Raw genomic sequence first — 20353 nt, 5'->3', positions numbered from 1 at the left:
AAGGATGGAAATGTTTCAATGCAACATATGTGGAACTTTGGTGAGCAATTTTTGGGATTTAGTCAAACATGAATATTTTGAATTATATATGCCCAAAATGTCCCTTATATTTGGTGGAATCGTTTTATAAATCTCGGATGTGGTCCAAATTAAAACACCTGAGGACAGCTTGATCCCTGATTCAATTTATAATCGATTCACCATAATAGACTGAAACAAGTATGGCAGAATTTCAGCTGGACATTAATATGCATACATAAATAGGTAACATGCAGCATGCTCTGCACCTGGATAAATTTTGATTTTGCTTTACCCATATTTTGAATACGTTTTAGTACAGCATTATTTAACAAAACCTCAAAACTGCACAGGTTTTATGAATAGCTGAAGAAATACAAACAAATCAGTACATATTTGCAAACAAACAAATGGGGAAGGATTCTAAAAAAACTACAGAAATGTTAACAGGAGATTGAACTAGGAAGGTGAAAAAAAATGTAATAGAACAATATTTTGCACTGATTAAACTGATAATACAACAAAAACAAAAGGTAGTCAGGTACAGTTTTGCAGAACATATATAATGATATATTGACAATAATACAATGGGAGAACCCAAAATGCCCATCCTCAAAATAAAATTCAGAGACAACTAGCATAAAAAATATACATTCACTTAAAGTCCTGAGAAAACCATTTTTAAGTACATAAAAATCCATTAAAAACTTATACAGAAGTGGAAATTTGATCTGATACCTATTCTTTCTAAAACAAGTAATATTTGTATAGCTGTTCTGTAAATCATTAGAAACCATGGAACACTTGTGTTCCGTTTACTGCACTTGCCTGCGCACAGTTGCTGAGCTGATCCGGAAGTTGATCTTCACACAAGTTAGAAGATCGCCGGCATCATCTTGAATCCTCATATCCAATCGATATGCACCCTAAAAGCACAAGATTCCCCAAAAAAATTCAATATGGAATTTGATTCTCCATCATGTGAATATATCTATGGAATTAACACAAGTTCCCAGAACTTTCACAAACAGGGAAACTTATTCTCATGGTATGCAAATTACTACCGAATATATATATATATATATATATATATAACACAAGAAAGTTAAATTTTAATATTGTCCTCGGAGGTCAATGAGAGAGCCATACTGTGGGTGTGAAATCAGGGAGTCCTTGGCTGTTATTGAGAGCAAATTCCCCAGGCAAAATAGGGCAGCTCGTCTTCGAACAAAGATCATCTTTCTCTGTATGGACTGGAACTCCCAAGTAGAAAACCTGGATAGTCACTGTACCACCACTGATTTGCTCATCTGTGCAAATAAACCCAGTAACACATGAAGGGAATTTCTTTGATAGAAAGTCAAATGAGAAAAATCTTCATGTTTGCAATGAGGATATGCAATGAATGAAAATCAACACAAAAAGTGCATATGAAACCATCCTATTGCAATGGGAAATGAGATTACATAATGAAAGAAATGCATGGGAAATGTGCATATTGAAACATACTTGCAATCGCAGGGATTTGGAAAGTTGCATCATTTCCTCGAACAACTGGATCTGGATTCACCTTTACATCCTTAACAGTTACTCTGTACTCTTCATCAGTGCCTAATTCAATCATGCTGGCATTTTTTTAAAATTCCATTCTCAAACAAAGCATAAAGCCAAAAAAGACACTGTCTTTAAAAATATAAAATCACTCACTGCAAAGCCTCCAGGAGCTATCAGCACTTGCAATCGAGGAAGAGGCCATGAACAATATGAATACACATATTATCGCTCTGCTATTCATCTTCTTGTTTGAGATTTGATGTAGACTAATAATGAACAACAATCAAATCAATCAATTAAAATCTCTCTCTGACCCAACTCTCAGTTCTTATTTCTATACCCTCTATTCTTATTCAAACTTTTCATGTTAAATTTTTTTAGTTTCTGTTTTTAAGTGTCTCAATCTGGATATTATTCATTACAAATTGATATTTGGCTCATGAAACTCATGATTCATCAATATATTCTGTGTTTATTGACTCATCAATATGGAAGTGCATAGTTCCACATTTCAAAAAAGAATGTAAAAGTTTCCTATTTCGTTTCTGAGAAATGCTTCACTGTTCTTAGCTCATTGCCATCCATTCATTATGTATTTAAATAATCCATCCAAGCTGCACCGACCCATCCATCTACTTATCCAATCATTAAAACCACCTATTCATGCATATGTAGATCCATTCATCTACTCATCCATGACCCCCTGTATTCATCATCTCACCCATCCACCTATCCATCTGTCTCCATATTCATCCATAAGAAAAAATAATATGTCATCTAAATCTCTCTCATCCATCAAGTTTTCTATCCTTCATGTTCACAACACGTATCTATGATCAAGATTCAATGGGGATCCCAATCATACACTATCAAACCTCTAATCGTGCCCCTCTTTTCCAAAACTTATTTCAACCTTCTTAATACCCCTCCCCTGTTGGAGTACCAATTAAAACACGTAGTTTTATCTAGTCTTTGATGATTTTATTAATCGATTATCCCATATCAATCCTGGTGATTTCTACAAAGTCTACTATGCATTAGCATTATTATACAAAGATCGATTTTGAGAATTCCCTGGTGTTGAGATTCATATCAAAGAATCTGTCTCTCTCTACCTAAAACTTAAATACACAGATTATACGAAAATAACTAGAAGTAAATCCCTAACTTCTGCGGAATATTGCTCAATCAAAAAGAGAGAACATGGAAATAAAATAAACACGTGATCCAGATAATATATATAGTACTGTTTAAAAGGACCTACAAAAGAAAAAAGAACCAGAAATAAAACCCTAATTTTTTGACGGAGCTTCTGCAAATCATACAGGGGAAACAAAACTCACTTGATTCAGAGAAAAGTAGTCGGAACAGGAAAGGAATTAAACGAAAGGATAGTTTTGATCGCCTACCTGGATGTAGAAATTTCTGGGGGAAAAAACAAGCCAACCAAAATACGAGAGAGAGAGAGAGACCCTGTTATTAGTATCCTTTACAGAGAAGAAAGGACCAGAAATATACGTATGTACATACATATGTACGTACACATACATACATACATACATACATACATACATACATACATATTTCCGAAATACCCCTATGTTTTACTTAATTTCCCTGTGATGCCCTTTGCCATCTCTCTTTTTGAGCAGCACCCTAATATGTGTGTGTATGTGTAAAACATAGGGGTATTTCGGCAATATACACATACATATGTAACCCCTATGTTTTACTTAATTTCCTGCATCTCTCTTTTTGAGCACCTAAATATGTGTGTGTATGTGTAAAACATAGGGGTATTTCGGAAATATACACATACATATATACGTATAATACATATGTAACCCCTATGTTTTACTTAATTTCCCGTAGATGCCCTTTGTCATCTGTCTTTCTGAGCACCTAAATATGTGTGTGTATGTGTGTGTGAGAGAGAGAGAGAGCACCTCCATCCACGTTTTTTTGAGCTATAATGGGCAACGTATCATTTGCTCGAGACACACAATGTCAGCTAATGAATGAAAGGCAATTGGGTGGGGGGCAAGCATGGGTATTCAAATAACTAAGTACATGACTTTCAAGGGACAAAACTAGGTTTGCACGTCTCTGTGTTACGTGTCTCACCTTTGAGTCTACGTGTGCATACAGATCTCACATCCCGAGCAATTTTGTACAGGCACTCTCATATCCCACGGCTTAGCCATATCCTTTTTTTATTTAATATCAACTTCTGGAAGCCTCAGGCCCTATAAAAAGGTAGGTACATATAGCCCCCCACGTACAAAAGAATAATATATTTCTCAATAATAACATTGTGATTCGTGATTACTATGACATTTAGTGTTCTAGTTAGCTAGGTCATTGGTATTGTACTTGATACTAATTCTAGTCATAATTAGTGAGGCCATCAATTTTGATAATTGGCAATATGCTAGTGTAGTACTGGCAACTCTAATAATAAACCTAATCACCCAACTACCACACGCACGCTTAATCATTGTAATTTGCATGAATTTACTATCATTAGTACTAATTATGATATTATTTTGTTAGAACTAACCGTAGCCATCACTATAATTACTTTACTTTGCATCAATCACAATATAATGCTAGAGATAGTGATTCGTGCATCCCCTTCTAATGAATGATATTGTAAAAACGTGATTTTCAAGCACATTCATGCTAAGTTGATCGAGTGTACATGGTGATATTTCTAGAAATACAAAGGGTACAGCCAACATTACCCTTCAACCCAAGGGATAAAAAACATGTCAAATTTGTCCCTTAATATATTTTACATGGGAAAAATAGCGCTAATGTCACGATAAAATTCTTGTCATCTTTCGAAACTCTCATCATTCTCTTCCCACTCCGTGTGTGCCATGGCAAGGTCATCATCTCAAACATTCGACTCAATAGGATACAACCACATATGATGGCTTGGTAAAATGAGTGTTCAATAACTACGAGTATTTAGATTTACGACCACCTAGAACTTTGCCATTGAACATGTCGTTACATGATTAAGGTGTCAATGAAGGTTAAGATACACGTGTTTGTTAAGTGGAATATGACCAATTTCTTTGCCATTGAACATGTAGTTACATGATCAAGATGTCAATGAAGCTTAAGATACATGTGTTTGTTGAGCAATATAGTCTACATATATTTATGATCTAGATATAATCCTACAATATAATATACATGCACATACGCATGCACACACACACACACACACAAACACACACACACACGTATAGAGACAATACAATGGGGACATGCGGATATTAACACAAGCAAAGAGGCATAAGACGTGTTAGTGTAATAGTAGTAGTAAAGTGTGATGTGAGAAGAGGAAAACCTTGTGAAGTAAGTAAGAGGTGTGTGTACATAGATATATATAGATATTAGTATTATATAGATAAGTTTAGATAGATAAGACAGATAATATTAGATAGGCAATGAGTGGAGAGGTGTTGGCAAGATACATTCTCTTGTATATATATATAATAATATATGTATATAATGTGTGTGTGCGTATGTATATATATACATAAATTATATAGAAATGGTCATGACGGTTGGGACAACAACGTCTATGATGCCCAACCTCCATGTCTTGCATATCACAACAACAACAATCTTGTATCATGAACAATCTCATGGTGGTGGTATAGTATAGTAACATTGAATCATGCATTAAACCATAGAAGAAGAAGAATAAGAAGGAAGTTTTAAGCATGGTGGAAGGGGGAGATGGAGGTTGCAGGTGGTTGAGGAGTATGGTGATGATTGGGTTTGTGCTAAGCTTGTGCCACACCCCTACCCTCGTGACCACCCACCTCCCCACCCTCCTCTTCTTCTCCATCCTCTCCTTCTTCCTCTCCTTTGGGCGCTCCCGCGCCACTTTCGACAAACTCCAAATGTCTTGTGGTCCAACGGCCCACCCAACAACACCACCCAAATTACTAGACATTGATTTCCATCCCCACCCATGATAATATACCTAAACCAATCCAATCCTCCAACACATGATATTATACCCACTACTACTTATTGTCTTCCAAATCATGACTATTCCACCAATCAATTTTCCTTCTTCAAGTTCTACACTACTACAAGTTACAACTACTATGGTGATGGTGATGATGATGATGATGATTTCCATCATCCCCACCCATGAATTTGTGTTCCAATTACGAAACGAAACGTTGGATGGGATTGTCAAATTATGTGTGGCTCGCCCACTCGCTCGGACAGAATTACTTATCACAATCTACCCATTCCATCCATGAATATCACTCCGATTGGAATATTGTTATTGGATGGATGCATGCTTCGATGGCTGCAAATAACTCTCGCTCGCTCGCTCCCTTGCTTGATTGTTTTAAATATTGAAATGGACCCCTTGATTGCATGATCATCAAAATCCTTTTTCTAATTTGTACTTGTACATATTATCTAGTTTACTAGGTAAATGGTCATTGTATTTGACTCGATATTCCCTCGATTAATCCAACCCAATGTCGAAGCACGCAATATTTTTCCTCATAATATCTTATAATTGGCATGGATCAGATTGGATCATGATTCACAACCCAATGCCTCACTATTTATGGGTTCATTCATGTTTGAATGTAGTATTGTATGTTATTAGGAAGGCTGCATAATTATAACGCCTACATCATTTTTTTCAAATCATCTAAATAAGTAAAAATAAGAACAATGATATATATATATTTCCCCTTCTAAGAAATAAGTCTCCTTGGTTACATCAACATAAAACAATGTCCCATCCCCCTTTTTTTAGGTTGTTTTTTATACAACTAGGTATATTTCATCGATACAACGAAACAATGCCCCACCAATGTTCATCATATTTTGTAACCTTCGTATTAGGACAATGGATGCCTCGTCAATGTTGACAATGCATTGGTGGATGGATCATAGTGCTCCGTTGCTAGAAATATTTTACTAATTCGTGTGCTTATATTCGCGTCTTTGAAATTGATCAACAGAGCAACACCATCTCCTACCATTGTCAATAAGCTACAAGTACACATCACAAGTGTCATTATCACATTGTGCTCTATGCTTAATGTTCTCTTACGTACAAATTATATCGATAGAAGTTCCGGTGTAAGTACATATCTTATGAAATCATATGAACAAAATATTTAATAACCTATTCTTTCGATCTCTAGTTGTAAATAATCATATATAGTTTATTATAAGCGACTAAAATACTTTCTTGACTAATTTATTAGATGGTAAATTTAAACCTAATCAATTTGGGAAATGGACTCAATGTAATATGATTACATGTGTTAAAACTCGTTATGTTTGATTGGTTATAGACTATAGTCGATAACATTTATTGGAAGCTATGATGACATGTTACATATTTGACTAAAAATTCACATTTAAGTTTTTGGACATGGGGATGATGTGCATGTGAACCCAACCCACCCTACATGGTCCACCATTTAGAGAGTGCGCACTTCTTATTGCTAGATAAACATCTCCAATTATTTGAGTCAATATCAAGCACATTGTCTTCACACAACCAATGTTGATGTGCTCCAAGTGTATGATTTCCCTTTTACTTATGTTCAAATTAAATTATTCCCATCGTGATGAAATAGGACACTATTCATCCGCGTTTTTTATCCTATTTTACTCATCTTAATATTACGTCTATCTCTAAATGGCACGATATTTCGTTGCAAAATGACTATACTTAAGACTCAACTTCTACACCTTGTTTATGTGAACTTTGTGAGCCATTTTCACAAACATTTTAGTTGTGGGGTTCCAATCATTGGACAATGGAAACCATGTTGTTTCACTTATGTGTGCATATATTACTAATAATTGGAATTAATTTTATTACTCATGGTAAACTTCAAATATTACTTAATCATGGTTGATACTCTAGCATTATTTGCAACAGTTTAGTTTAGCTACATCCAAAATATCTATTATTTAAAAATATAGGAAGGAATATGAATACTTATGTTTCCCCTCTTCAACAACAATAGGTAGGGATTAAGTTAGGTCCCAATCTTATATTAGGGAGAATGAGAGAGTTCACATAGCCCGTTCATGTATCTTGAAATCCAAGATCTCCCATTTTTTCATGTTGTAGAATAATATCAATAATAATAATAAAATATTCACGTAGATAAGGGCCCGAACCCTGACCCCAAAGTATAATTGTGATGTCTTTCCTATTCCTCTTGGATAACGACTTGCATTGACATGTCACATAAGGGAAAACGAATGCTAAGATGAATTGTTGGCACATGCAAAACAATTATAGACCATATCCTCTTGATTCGAGCATCCTTGTAACAATATATAAAACGCAAATTCTTAAAAATAAATTGTGGTGTGACCATGAAAGCCTAAAGGTATTCATTCATATCCATCTTTTTTTGCCTTATCACAAACCACAAAAGCAATATAGTATATATGGGTATATGTGTATGTTAGTAATTGTGGATATATACACCAACATTGTATTTAATAAAGCACAACTACTTAAATCCAAAACTTTGAGACCAATTTGTTTGTGTGCATGATCTTGATCAAATGGGAAAACTTTTCAGTATGAATTTAACATTAGCCCATTGCCATCATCTTACCGTCACAAATGTTTTTTAATTTGACAATCTTAATAGTTTAAGGTTGCGATTCTAAGGGCAATAATTTGCTCCGTTTGAATTGGTCCGGATGTCTTTGAAAGTCCTATATTATACATAGTATAAAATCAAATTCTCGCACACATTGCTTTAATGTGACGTGACGTTTTGCTTTATTACTTTTCATGGTCGGTGAGTTGTGTTGGTATTGCATATACATGTCCATGAGAATTAAAGTTCTATAAGTTATTTATTCAACGAAATAGTATGGATGATGAGTTGGGTCTATAAGCATTATTGTTATCCATAAATGCCGAATGTTTCAACTTTCACCCAGTAACAAAATTAACATGTAAAACACGCACACCTTTACAAATATGTAAAACATATTCTAAAAAGATGTTGGACCCAAACTCTCTCTCTCTCTCTCTCTCTAAAAAACTCCATGAAATGACCAGGTTATACTATTTGATTGAGCTAGATAAACTAATCAAGTCATTTGTAGTTTTAGGTCTTGTTTAGTTTTCATCATTAGCAAGAGTAATATTGAAAGGTTGTTGGGGGTATAAATGATATTATTCCATCTAGGACGAAGGGTATTTTTATTAGGGAAAAGTACCAGGATACCCCTGGAAGTTCGTCTATTTACCAGAATGCCCATGGAAGTTCCAAATTTACCAAACTACCCCTATGTCCAAAAAATTACACTTTATAAAGTAATTATACACTCAAAACTTTGGTAAATAGGGCTAGTTCGGGTCCATTTCTTCCATCTTTCGTAAATAGGGCTTGTAGATTTGAGTGTATAATTACTTTATAAAGTGTAATTTTTTGGACATAGGGGTAGTTTGGTAAATTTGGAACTTCCATGGGCATTCTAGTAAATAGACGAACTTCCAGGGGTATCCTGGTACTTTTCCCTTTTTATTATTCATATTACCCCTTCTATCAAATGGCTAACGCCTTTCCATGATTGGAAATTTGGACTTCCAAGGTAGATAGGTCCATGAATTCATAGTAAGTTAGGGCCAAGCAAAGAAGCTTAGATGGATGGATGATCGTGGGGTAGTTGAGACAAGCTAAACCTTATATGTAATGAATGATTAATTGTGGGTAAGTTAAGGACAATCAAGACTAGCCAAACTTGGTATGTAATTAATGAATGAATGGTTGTAACTTGTGGCCCATGGGGCAAGTAAGATGAAAGACATGCCGCAAGATAAACTCACCCCTAAATAGACGTGTACTTTTTTTTGTCTTATTCATACATCCATAAATGAGCTAGTAACAAGACTCATCATTACCTTTCACACATTGAGGTTAAAATACAATACACATATATGGGATATAAATCCAGAATTGACATGTGAATGAGTTTTTTTCCGCAATGAATGCACACCATTAAATGGCATCCACATAATCCTTGTATGAACCCACAAGGCTCAAACCCTTAGAGCATTGCAATATAACCAACAACTATAACAAATGTTCATGGACAAATTCACATTGATCACAAACCCATGTGGAATGATACAATTGGTGTATTGGATTTTTTAATTACTCGCCTAATAAAGTTGTTCAATGTGATACTCATTTTAAACTATAAATGTCATTAACCCGCTTAGATTTCGATACATTAGTACCTTAAATGGTCATTACATAATAAAGTGGGTTTACATGTGCAACAAAGGGCATATATAAATCAGTCGATCGCAAACTTCTAATTTTTTCCATTTATTGCATACAAACACACTTCTCGGCTTTAAACAGAGACCATATTGAAAGAAGAGCGAGAGGAAGTTCGCATTGTTAAATTCATGTTCTAAGATAATACTTTAAGATAATATCAACAATTTTCTATAATGTGACACAAACAACACCTTATAAGTTATAACATAGAAAATGTAGATGCAATGATTCCATGATAGTGAGGTCTTTATATGATATAAGATTGAATAATGTAATGGATCTAATGCGAATCTAACTATGACAAATGAGATCGAGTGACATCAGAAAGAGCATGCAAGTGGCATTAGGTCAAGTCATGTGGGATTTGTAAAAGTAGCAATGGCATGCCAACAATGAGATTTATCGTCTACGTATAGGGTTTAGAAAGTCATGGGGGTCACCAACATTGCACACGGATAAGACAAAGTGTATGATAATGGTTGTCAATTGGAGGTCTCCCTAACTATCTGGTGATGAAGGTTGTCCATTCAACCATATCCTATTGTATTTGTAAAAGGGTTATTCAAACCTTGCAAATTGAGATCTTTGCAGGGAACTTACTATATATTTTACCAACTTAAAAGGCAAAGCTTTTAGATTGTGGATTGTCCGCTTCTTCTTTTTTCTAGTAAATTGTAAATTATGCCAATGGTTTCCACGATCCTTGTGACCTTCCGAATATCGGTTAGTAACTATTGTTTTGCAATTTCACTGGCATCTAATAAAATCCCTTGTATGAACTTTCATGGGGGGTTTGGGTAATCATAAGCTTCACTCGAGAGCCGTTACCACTCAACAAGTTCCATCGTCGAGTTTTATCTCCTCAATTTCATCGAGTTCTGTAGAAAACCGCACAATGAGCATGCATGTTTTGGGCAAATCGTATATAACATTTGCCAATGCCGAAGGGCGAAGTGGTCAGTTTAGCCATGGCCATGGTCGACGGGTTTGTGAATTTGTCTATTGAAGCTGAATCACAAGATCGATCCGTTTTTCCACGACGTCCACCATAGTGTTCTGTCCTCAGGGATCGTCGAGCAGTTGTTCGTGCTTCTACTAAAGCGAGATAGGATATATCTAGAGAGGGGAGGTTCAAAAAGGGGGGATGGTAGTAAATGTAGCCCCCTCACTAGAGACTGAGACTGAGACCAAGGTCAAGTCCCACGGTTGCCTCCCGACTGATACCAGACTAGGGCTAGGTTCAGGTCTAGGTCTAGGACCAAAATCAAACACACAAGTGCCACTGTTGCCTCCTGATTGATACCAGACTTGGACCGGGTTCGGGTCTAGGTTTGGGACCAAAATCTCTCTCTTTTTCGTAAATAATGGCTTTCATTACGAAAGAAAAAAACACCACCATGACTAACTTACAACAAACTATAGAACCCCTTCTATCTAGGGATCTAAAGAAAACTACGACATCAAACTCAATGCCACCCTACACACCAATTCAAATGGCGAATATGATGATATGTGACCTTGGAGAGTTCTCTCTCTTCCTGGTTGAGATTTCTCTCTCTCTCTCTCTCTCTCTCTCTCTCTCTCTCTCTCACACACACACACACACACACACACACACACACACACACACACACACACAACAAAACAGAAGTGGAAGTAAGCAATAATATGAGCAAAAAGTTATAAGTTATAACTATAAGCAAGCAAAAACAGATCCCAAACACACTAGGCCGAGTCAAGCCGTCTCTTTGCTTTTTTTTTTTTTTTTCTTCTTCTTCTTCTTCTTCTATTATTGAGGCGCACATGGTTTCATGAAGGGCTCGAGCTCGAATCTTTCTTCTGTTTTGGTATGGGTTTATTCTTCAGTTGTGACCATGCTCAGAATTATTGTTCCAAAGATAACGAAGGAGGAGGAGGAGGAAGAGAAGCAGTAGTTGCAGAATTGGGTGGTTGCCTCTTCTCTCCTTGTATTGCTTGCATCAAAGTCCATCGATCCGAAACAGAGAATAAGAATCCTTCAGCTACCTTTGGTTCCTCTACCACCGGTAATATGAAAACAGAGCTCATAATAATTCATTTGCAGTTTCTTTTGTGTACTTTTATCCTTTTGTTCTCTTTGAGATCTTGTGAAAACCCTAACATTTGTATCTGATTGCATGAATTCATGGTCACAAATTTTTGGAAAGAGTAGGGGGAGATAGGGTCTTCTATACATATCGAAGAGATTATCCTCATAATCTTTGAATTTCAAAATGTTTATGCAAATTGTGACCTTTGTGGTATTTATCTTGTGATTGCATCAATACTTTTCATATTTCTGATGAGCCAAACTCCAAATATAGATAATTAATCACAGCAAAACATTTCCCCCATCATGATGAAATTCCAACCAATTACCCAACGCATCAACCTTAATTTCTATTAACACTTTCAAAGTAGATTTATTGTGACCACATCAGTGATTTTTCATGTTTCTGATAAGTCCAATCCCAAAGATAAACAAATAATTGCAATTTGAATTTACAATGAGTGTTTAGCATGTCACCTTGATTTCTATCCATAATTGGTTGTGATCACATGAATGGCTTCTGCTCTTGTGATGCCCCAACATGAGGGTTCTTTTTGGTTCATTTGGAAGCAGGAAGCAGCTCAACGACACTTCAGTCGGACCACACCAGAAAATCTTCATTATCATCAGATATCTCGTTTTTATCACATGGGACTCCAGAGTGGAATTCCTCTCGGGAACTTGAGTTACCCCCGCAATTAAGAAGGTTTTCCTTTGTTGATCTCAAAACTGCCACCAGGAACTTTCGACCTGATAGCATTTTGGGTGAGGGTGGATTTGGTAGTGTATTCAAGGGTTGGATAAATGAGCATACCACTGCCCCAGCTAAGCCCAACACAGGGCTCACTGTAGCAGTCAAAATTCTCAGCCAGAGTGGCTTGCAAGGCCATAAAGAATGCATGGTCAATATTTTTCTGTTTCTGATATGTATATATGGATGTATGTGTGCATATATATATATACATATATATATATATATACATACATACATACATATATATACACACATTGTATATATGTTTGGATATGTATATATAGATACATACACATGCCGACATGCTCATGCTTAGTCATGCAACATGCGGACAAGCAGCACACACCTACACAAACATAGAAACCTACATATATACATATGTAGTATATACGTATATCTATTTTCTTGGACGTCATTCAATTCATGAAAAGCTATTGTAGTCATTTCGATTGAGATATAACCCTGGAAGACTGATTTTGTGTTTATGTCCACTTGAACAGACAGAGATCGTATTTCTTGGGCACCTCCTTCATCCAAACCTTGTGAAACTAATTGGATTTTGTATTGAAGATGATTACAGGCTTCTTGTCTATGAATTCATGCAACGGGGCAGTCTCGATAACCATCTTTTCCGACGTAGAGCCCTTTTCTACCTCACCAATGATTTTGTTCTAAATATAAAGAGAAGCATATATAAACAAAACATAACGTAAATAAATTTTATTAGAAAAACTTCTTAATAAAAAGAAGATACTGTAAAGTGAATGATATCTCCCCTATAGCATGGCATGTGTGATGTAGCTTTAAGTTTTTGTTTTCTCTCCAGCAGGAAGGGCTTCTCCTCTCTCCTGGCAAACGAGGATAAAGATCATGCTTGGCGCTGCGAGAGGTGTGGAGTTTCTTCATAACCGAAAGAATCCGGTCATTTATCGAGATTTCAAGACGTCAAACATCCTTCTGGATTATGTATGTGCTAATAGAGTTTAAAATGTTTTCAGTCCATCAAATATGTTTCAAACTTTAAACACATCTCAGACATGGTTTCAGACCCTAAACCCTAAATATTTTGACTTTCTAAACATGGTTTCAAACGCCAACCCTAAACATTTTCACTTTTTAAACATGTTTTCTTACGCAACTTTAAACATTTTGTCTTATTAAACATGGTTTTCAAACCCTAAACTAGAAACATTCAACTTCTTAAATATGGTTAAAATACTAAACTTTTTATATAGTTCTATTGCATGCGACTTTTTTTGCATACATTTTATCATATTAGCCTTCTTGTTTCTTATCATTTCTAACCTGAGAAGTGATGGCATATTTTAGGAGTTTGAAGCAAAGCTTTCGGATTTTGGTCTTGCCAAGGATGGTCCTCAAGGAAATAAAAGTCATGTATCAACGCGAGTTATGGGAACGCATGGTTATGCAGCGCCTGAATATATTTTGACTGGTAATACTATATTATAAAAAACTTAATCAAAATGATGCCATTAGAGCTTTGATGTTGACATTTATATACTAATAACGTGCATCCGGCTGGTTTCGTGCGCTCTCATATTATAAGGACATTTGAGCTTGAAGAGTGATGTTTATAGCTATGGAGTGGTATTGCTCGAAGTATTGACGGGAAAACGTAGCATTGATGATAACCGACCAAATGGAGAGCGAAAGCTTGTGCATTGGGCTCGTCCATATTTGCAAAATAAACGGAAGCTTTTAGAAATTGTTGATTCTCATTTGGATGGACAATATTCCACTATAGGGGTTCGAAGAATAGGGCAACTTGCATTCCGATGCTTGAATCCAGATCCAAAATTGAGACCATCAATGGGTACTATTGTAGAGGTACTTGAACGACTACAAGAGTGAGAGATGTGGGTAGCCTTTGCTACTCTAAGTGTATATTATAACAAGAATGTATTATTACGTCCTATATTGGGAAGGAAAAGTTTCATCGAGTGTGTATTGAGTTGAAGTGTAGAAAATTTGCTTGATTCTTGCTTAAAGCTAAGCTAACCGTTCATATTCATCTCTTGAGTTAATTGTCCCTCAGTCCAAAATTCTATAGCAAAATGCCCCCTTAAGCATTTATCAATGTACAATTTTTTTCCCTTGGGATATCTTAGAGATTTGTAACTATGTTGTAATATATGGTCATTTTCTTGTAATCTCTATTTCGTTGTAGGTCTGGTGGTTTATATTAAACCATTAGTGTTATAAAATTGGGAGAAAGTTTGATGCTGGTCTTGGGCTTGGCCCCATCCCATAGATCACATTGGTTTTCCATTAAAACTCTCTCTCTCTCTCTCTCTCTCATGGACACATGCAATTATATTAATTAAATGTGAAAAATGGTACCTTGTTAGTATATACTAATGTTGTGTCACCATTACATGTGTAGAGGGGTGTGTTGAAGCACCAATATGTAGGATTATCATTCAGCCAAGGAGAGATCTCAATTCGCCCCACTAACACAATTGTGAAGTCAACACTCCTTTTAACTTCCATAGATATTGTGAAATGCACATAAATGGAATCCAAACCAACTTGCTTAGCTTCTTACTTCCTATTCAATTTATAGTCGTACAAAGGTATCCATTTGGGTTGGCTTTACTTAGCTACATGCGTCCTAACAAGGGTATGCTAAAAGGGTGGCTCAACGGAACACTTGTACACCATAGCATGAAGGCATGCATGCTAAACAAGGGTATGCTAAAAGGGGCTCAAAGGAACACATGCACACCCAACATGAAGGCATGCACTTGCATCCAAGGGACACCACAATATAATTGAACTCCATGCCGAGCATCAAATATGGACGCAATGTGCATATCCCAATACGAGGAGATTCCTAAAGGCTAATACCTCAAAATGAAAAAAATGGTTCCCAATAAGAGATTCCTAATCCTTGGGAGATTCAAAATCACAACCCTCCACAAATTCAATTTTTTGGGGGAAATGGAGATTCAGAATGCCTAACTACTGCAGAACATTTGCAATCATATGTGATCGAACTGATTTTCATTCCACTTATGTTTAACCTTAGACAATAACCATTGAATGAAAAGTGAGTTCCATCCATAAACACCAATGATCCAATCCAATCATGGTTGCTCATCTGACTTCATTGGCAAGGAGTCCTCCATCAATGGTGTACTTATAGCTTCTACCAAGTAAGCCTATGACTAGATAGAATGTATAAGAAGCATCTTTGCATAGACCAAAACCCAGTCTAATTGTGCACATCTCCCACTTTTACGGCCCCTAGTTGAAAGAAGTATTTAAATTGAGACAAATATCTATCATTTCTATGTCAACATAGTAAACTAGATAACACAAGTAATTCCCTTTGCTAGGAATTGCATTCCTCTCTACTAGATGGCAGTATCTGGTCAAATAAAGAAAAAGCTTGTTAGAATGAAAAGGTATGGCTAAGGAAAGCTACCACATTAACAACTATATCAAAAGTTTCTCTCATGACCTACCTTAATGAATAATTGGATTGAAACAACATACACTAAAGTATATTCTCCTTAGTGCAAAACTATGTGAGACACAAATGAATGTCTAAATGCTTTTGATCCTTCCAAGTGTAAGGACTATTGCATTTTTTTAATGGCATCAAATCAACAATGTGTTCCAAGGGTTAAATGTTCATTGATTGGATTCTCGGTGATAGATTGCTAGGGATTTAGGAAGATCGTTGCTAAAGGACACCCGTGTGAATCTTAACATGTCCCAAAGTTGGCCCAATTGTTAAGACACAATTAATTTCGAGAGGAGACTTACGAAAAGGCTAGAGTGTGGAATGGAAGGAATCAACAATAATCCGCAATAAATTATATTATGTTTTGTGTAAGAATTCTATGCTAGGAAACAGATGTTGCTTTGAATTGCCATTTGCCAATTGCAGGCCATGAGGAAATGATGCTAATTAGGTTGTAAGTTGTCTCCTCTTTGTATGGGTTGGTAAGCCACATTTGTTTACAGCCAATGCATCACTAACATATCGCTAATTTGCTACATGCCTTTGTGGAATGTAGGGTTTGAAATGCAAGACATTTTGATTTCTTTCAGACAGATTACCCAACTAAGCTATACGACAATTCTCCCAAAGTTGCTCAAGGTTCGGAGTACATATTGAAAGAAAAAGAATCCATGATTGCATCCCGGAGAAAGAAATAATTTCTGACATTGTTTTGAGCAAATGCCCTCATCACAATTTATAAAATATGTGGGAGTTTACTCGATGCAGAAACGCTGTTGGTAAGGATGCCAAAGAAAGATGTTGTTTCTTGCATTGCCGTGGTTGCATCATATGCAGAGCAAGGTCAAGGCTCTGGAGCACTCTTTTTATTCAAAAGAATGTTACAAACGGGAGAGAGGAATCAACTGTGACCATGTTCTTGGAGTACATATTGCTCAAGGTTTGGAGTACATATTGAAAGAAAAAGAATCCTTTTTAGTGATTGAGAGAGGAATCAACTGTGACCATGTTCTTGGAAATTCTCTAACTAGCATGTATGGGGAATGTGGGATCATGCAAAATCCATATAATATGTTCATAAAACTCGAGGATCTGGACAACATATAGTTGAATGCCATCATATGTGCTTATGCTAACCATGGATCTTGTGAAGATGTTCGAAGGTTATTCCAGGGATTATACAAGAGCAATAATTGAAGCCAAGTAAAATAACCTTCATTATTGTTCTCCGTGCATGTAGCCATGTTGATGCTATTAACACAGGTTACACATACTTTGCTTCTATGATTATGGGGGCATAGAGCAGTCTACCAACATACAAACATATTAGGTGTGATGGAACTTGTTAGTAGGGCAGGATGTGTTAAAGAGGCAGAGCACATTGTTGTTGAAATGTCTCTACAACCTGAATGCCATATTGTGGAACACATTACTTGGAGCTTGTAGAGTGCATCCAATTGTGGATAAGGGGGATATTTGCCTCAGATTATGTTCTTGAACTCCATAAGGGAAAATGAGGCAACACATGTGGTGTTGGCAAATTTATATGCTGCATTTGGTAGATGAGATGAGGCATTAATGGTGAAGAAAGCAAATGACGGTCAGCACAAAACCATTAAGAGTTTTAAACTGAGCCTTGCGATAAGGGCAAATGACGTAGCACATGTGATTGTTGGCAAATCTATATGCCTCCTGTGGTAGATGAGACAAGGCATTAATGGTGAAGAAAGCAACGATGATCACCACAAAGAACGATTAGAATTTTAATTCGAGCCTTGCGTAGTCTTGGAAATGTATCCTATCCCCCATTTTGATGTCATAAATAAGCTTGTATGTGGCCTTTCTTGAGATATCAAAGGCGAGTAAAATCAAAGGTACACATAATGAAATGATGTTTAATACCTTGTTGTCATCCTTATACCCTCTCAACACTCATTGTGGGCCTCACATTGTATTCTTCATTGATTTTCATCCTTTCCGAATAGGAGAGTTTTTTTATTGTTCTATGAAAAATTTCTTTTTATCTTAGCCGGATCTGACATTAAGGATAGAGGGAATGAGCATGGATCAATCACAATTCGTGGGAGATTTTGACATAGAAACAAATGCTCCTTAAGTGAGTAAATATTATTCTAGAATGTAATTGTTCAAGTGAAGAATTGGGGAGTTCCAAAAAGTTGAAGGTGTTTGAGGAAATCAGTGGAAACAAATGGATAGATGGTGAGGCAACACGTGTAGATCAGGGTCACACATGCAAATATCAACACACGTGTAGATTTTGTGTTATGAAGTACAAGTTGTAAGAGACCATGATGGCGGTATGAAATGACTTTCTTTGCAAGTCATTGCTTTGGATGTGGTGAATGGGGCCACTTTATGGTTGAATGCCATCATAATCCTCTTTTGCCTATGGAGATCCCTAATGAAGGAGTTTGGAGTTTTAATGTCTAATAATGTGATCATTATGGATGAAGGAATATCATTTGGGGTAGGTTACAAAGATTCCCTACTTCCAAGTTTCAGGTTTGAGGATACAGGAAATCAATTGGTTGGCTTGCTAGACCAAAGTTCAAGGCTCACAAATAAAGGAAAACAAAGAATTAAAAGGTGTAACAGTAATGTTGTTGATAAATATTGACATTGTGTTCATTATAACTTGAAAGAGGGAATGCGGGGATATGCAAAAGTAATGGTTTGCTTACTAAACTTTGCAAGGTACTATAGGAATAGCAAGATCCACTATCCATCAACATGGAAATTCCTCATTATGTGTAGGAAATCTTGTTAATCATTATTCATGTGTTAGTATTAATTGCATGGGGCAAACATTATACCCAAGGTATGTATAAGAATCTTTATGGTCATGTTTTTAGTGGTAGAAAACCCTCATTTTGGTGAGGTTGTATGGTTGGAGGATTTAAGCCCCCTAACCATGGTCCATACTATTCAATGTATTGCATTTTGGAGCCTCACTTCTTCAAACTCTAATGTGGATTGCCTAGGATTACTTATGGATTACCCAAGGTTTTATCGTCACTATCCACATTGCAACATTCAATCATGGATATTCCTAAATTGGATGTATGAACTTGGTTTTACCTTCCAATTTGCAGAACATAAACAAACCTAGCTAGCATTAACTAAATATAATGCATGTGATGCATGATGATAACGTTTTACTAACGTCACTTCATATGAAAATTCTACAAGATTTGAGTTCTTCATACCACTTCTTGTTTGGTTGCAGGTTTGCAATCAGTAAATTTACATGTATAAGTCCTTGCTTGTTTTAACTCCTCTCTTGCTTCAATTTCATTTTGATTCTCTCCTGGAGAAAATTTTGGTGAACTTTTCACTACACATGGATTGCAAGGGCATAAAAGCATGGAATATAAATCTACGAAATATTAAGATCATTCATTGAATGTGTGAATCTGTTAAGTACTTACTTGTATATAATGTTCCAACAGCATCAACATCGTACCAAAGACCAAGTGTGAGACCAAGAGAAATCTTATCCAATGGGAAAATATGTCAATCTCTCTATAAATTATTGGGAAAGTAACCAAACCACCGAAAAAGATTTTCTCCAACTACATCAACTTGCACAAAAATTACAATCGAGTTCATGGATAAAAGCTCTTGCTGGTGGATAGCGCATGTAGAGAATGATTTATTCTTCTTTTCTCTAGGTGGAATCATGTTGGAAAGTACTTCTTCCACCATGCCTAAAGCATTTCCATGACTTTGTACCCAAGGACGAGAAAGACACAATTTGTTGATCTTGTAAGTCAATATTGCAACCATCTAGATACATCTGTTACCTCCAATTTCAATTCACAAAGCTACTTTAGTGCTTCTAATGGTGTCAAAAGAGTGCTTAGGTGAATGTTGTTCCATAATTTTAGATCAATGGCATTTGCAATGATGACCGAGATTGTTTACAATATTGTTGCACCGCAAAAACTTACCATATGTCCAACGTCATACCATACCATAGATAAGTTGGCACCTCACCAAGCTAATGTTCTAAAAGTCATAACTTCAATCAAGACTCTTGAACCTCGTGGAACACCAGTTTGTGTTCCTTTAGCATTCCAAGAGAGGGTTGATTTCCAATATCAATGTGCAATTTC

General features: G+C 36.1%; 2 protein-coding genes across 3 annotated transcripts; one reads left to right on the top strand and one right to left on the bottom strand.

Moving 5' to 3' along the window:
• Positions 1–491: 491 nt before the first annotated feature.
• On the bottom strand, positions 492–3056 carry LOC147858331 (uncharacterized). Its single transcript, XM_087327281.1, has 5 exons — positions 2982–3056; positions 1726–1838; positions 1528–1629; positions 1168–1328; positions 492–944 (listed from the first exon to the last, which is right to left on the bottom strand). Exons 2-5 carry the CDS (start codon positions 1811–1813, stop codon positions 834–836), a joined length of 462 nt encoding a protein of 153 aa, XP_087183407.1. The 5' UTR covers positions 1814–1838; positions 2982–3056; the 3' UTR covers positions 492–833.
• An 8568-nt stretch (positions 3057–11624) lies between these two features.
• Positions 11625–14896, top strand: LOC147858330 (serine/threonine-protein kinase PBL35-like). 2 transcript variants are annotated; one of them, XM_087327271.1, is made up of 6 exons: positions 11625–11950; positions 12547–12875; positions 13228–13363; positions 13554–13693; positions 14057–14180; positions 14295–14896. In XM_087327271.1, the coding sequence occupies exons 1-6, from the start codon at positions 11755–11757 to the stop codon at positions 14597–14599; spliced, it is 1230 nt and encodes a 409-aa protein (XP_087183397.1). In that variant the 5' UTR covers positions 11625–11754; the 3' UTR covers positions 14600–14896. The 2 variants fall into 2 exon arrangements, with proteins under 2 accessions (XP_087183397.1, XP_087183398.1); XM_087327272.1 differs by having other exon boundaries at positions 11627–11950; positions 13557–13693.
• Positions 14897–20353: the final 5457 nt, after the last annotated feature.

This window comes from Azolla caroliniana, unplaced genomic scaffold (genome assembly GCF_043228905.1).
Source record: "Azolla caroliniana isolate FFs.n. ecotype wild unplaced genomic scaffold, voAzoCaro1.0.p SCAF_11, whole genome shotgun sequence".
In the NCBI taxonomy this organism is placed as follows: domain Eukaryota; kingdom Viridiplantae; phylum Streptophyta; class Polypodiopsida; order Salviniales; family Salviniaceae; genus Azolla; species Azolla caroliniana.
This window is presented reverse-complemented; position numbering and strand designations above follow the sequence as displayed.

Excerpts from the sequence above, each read along its gene's own strand:
- LOC147858331 (XM_087327281.1), bottom strand. The coding sequence starts at position 1,813 with ATGAATAGCAGAGCGATAATATGTGTATTCATATTGTTCATGGCCTCT. Across the intron at positions 1,630-1,725 it reads TAGCTCCTGGAGGCTTTGCA|GCACTGATGAAGAGTACAGA; the intron begins GTGAGTGATTTT and ends TGATTGAATTAG. Across the intron at positions 1,329-1,527 it reads CCAAATCCCTGCGATTGCAA|ATGAGCAAATCAGTGGTGGT; the intron begins GTATGTTTCAAT and ends TTATTTGCACAG.
- LOC147858330 (XM_087327271.1), top strand. The coding sequence starts at position 11,755 with ATGGGTTTATTCTTCAGTTGTGACCATGCTCAGAATTATTGTTCCAAA. Across the intron at positions 11,951-12,546 it reads CTTTGGTTCCTCTACCACCG|GAAGCAGCTCAACGACACTT; the intron begins GTAATATGAAAA and ends ATTTGGAAGCAG. Across the intron at positions 13,364-13,553 it reads CGATAACCATCTTTTCCGAC|CAGGAAGGGCTTCTCCTCTC; the intron begins GTAGAGCCCTTT and ends TTTTCTCTCCAG.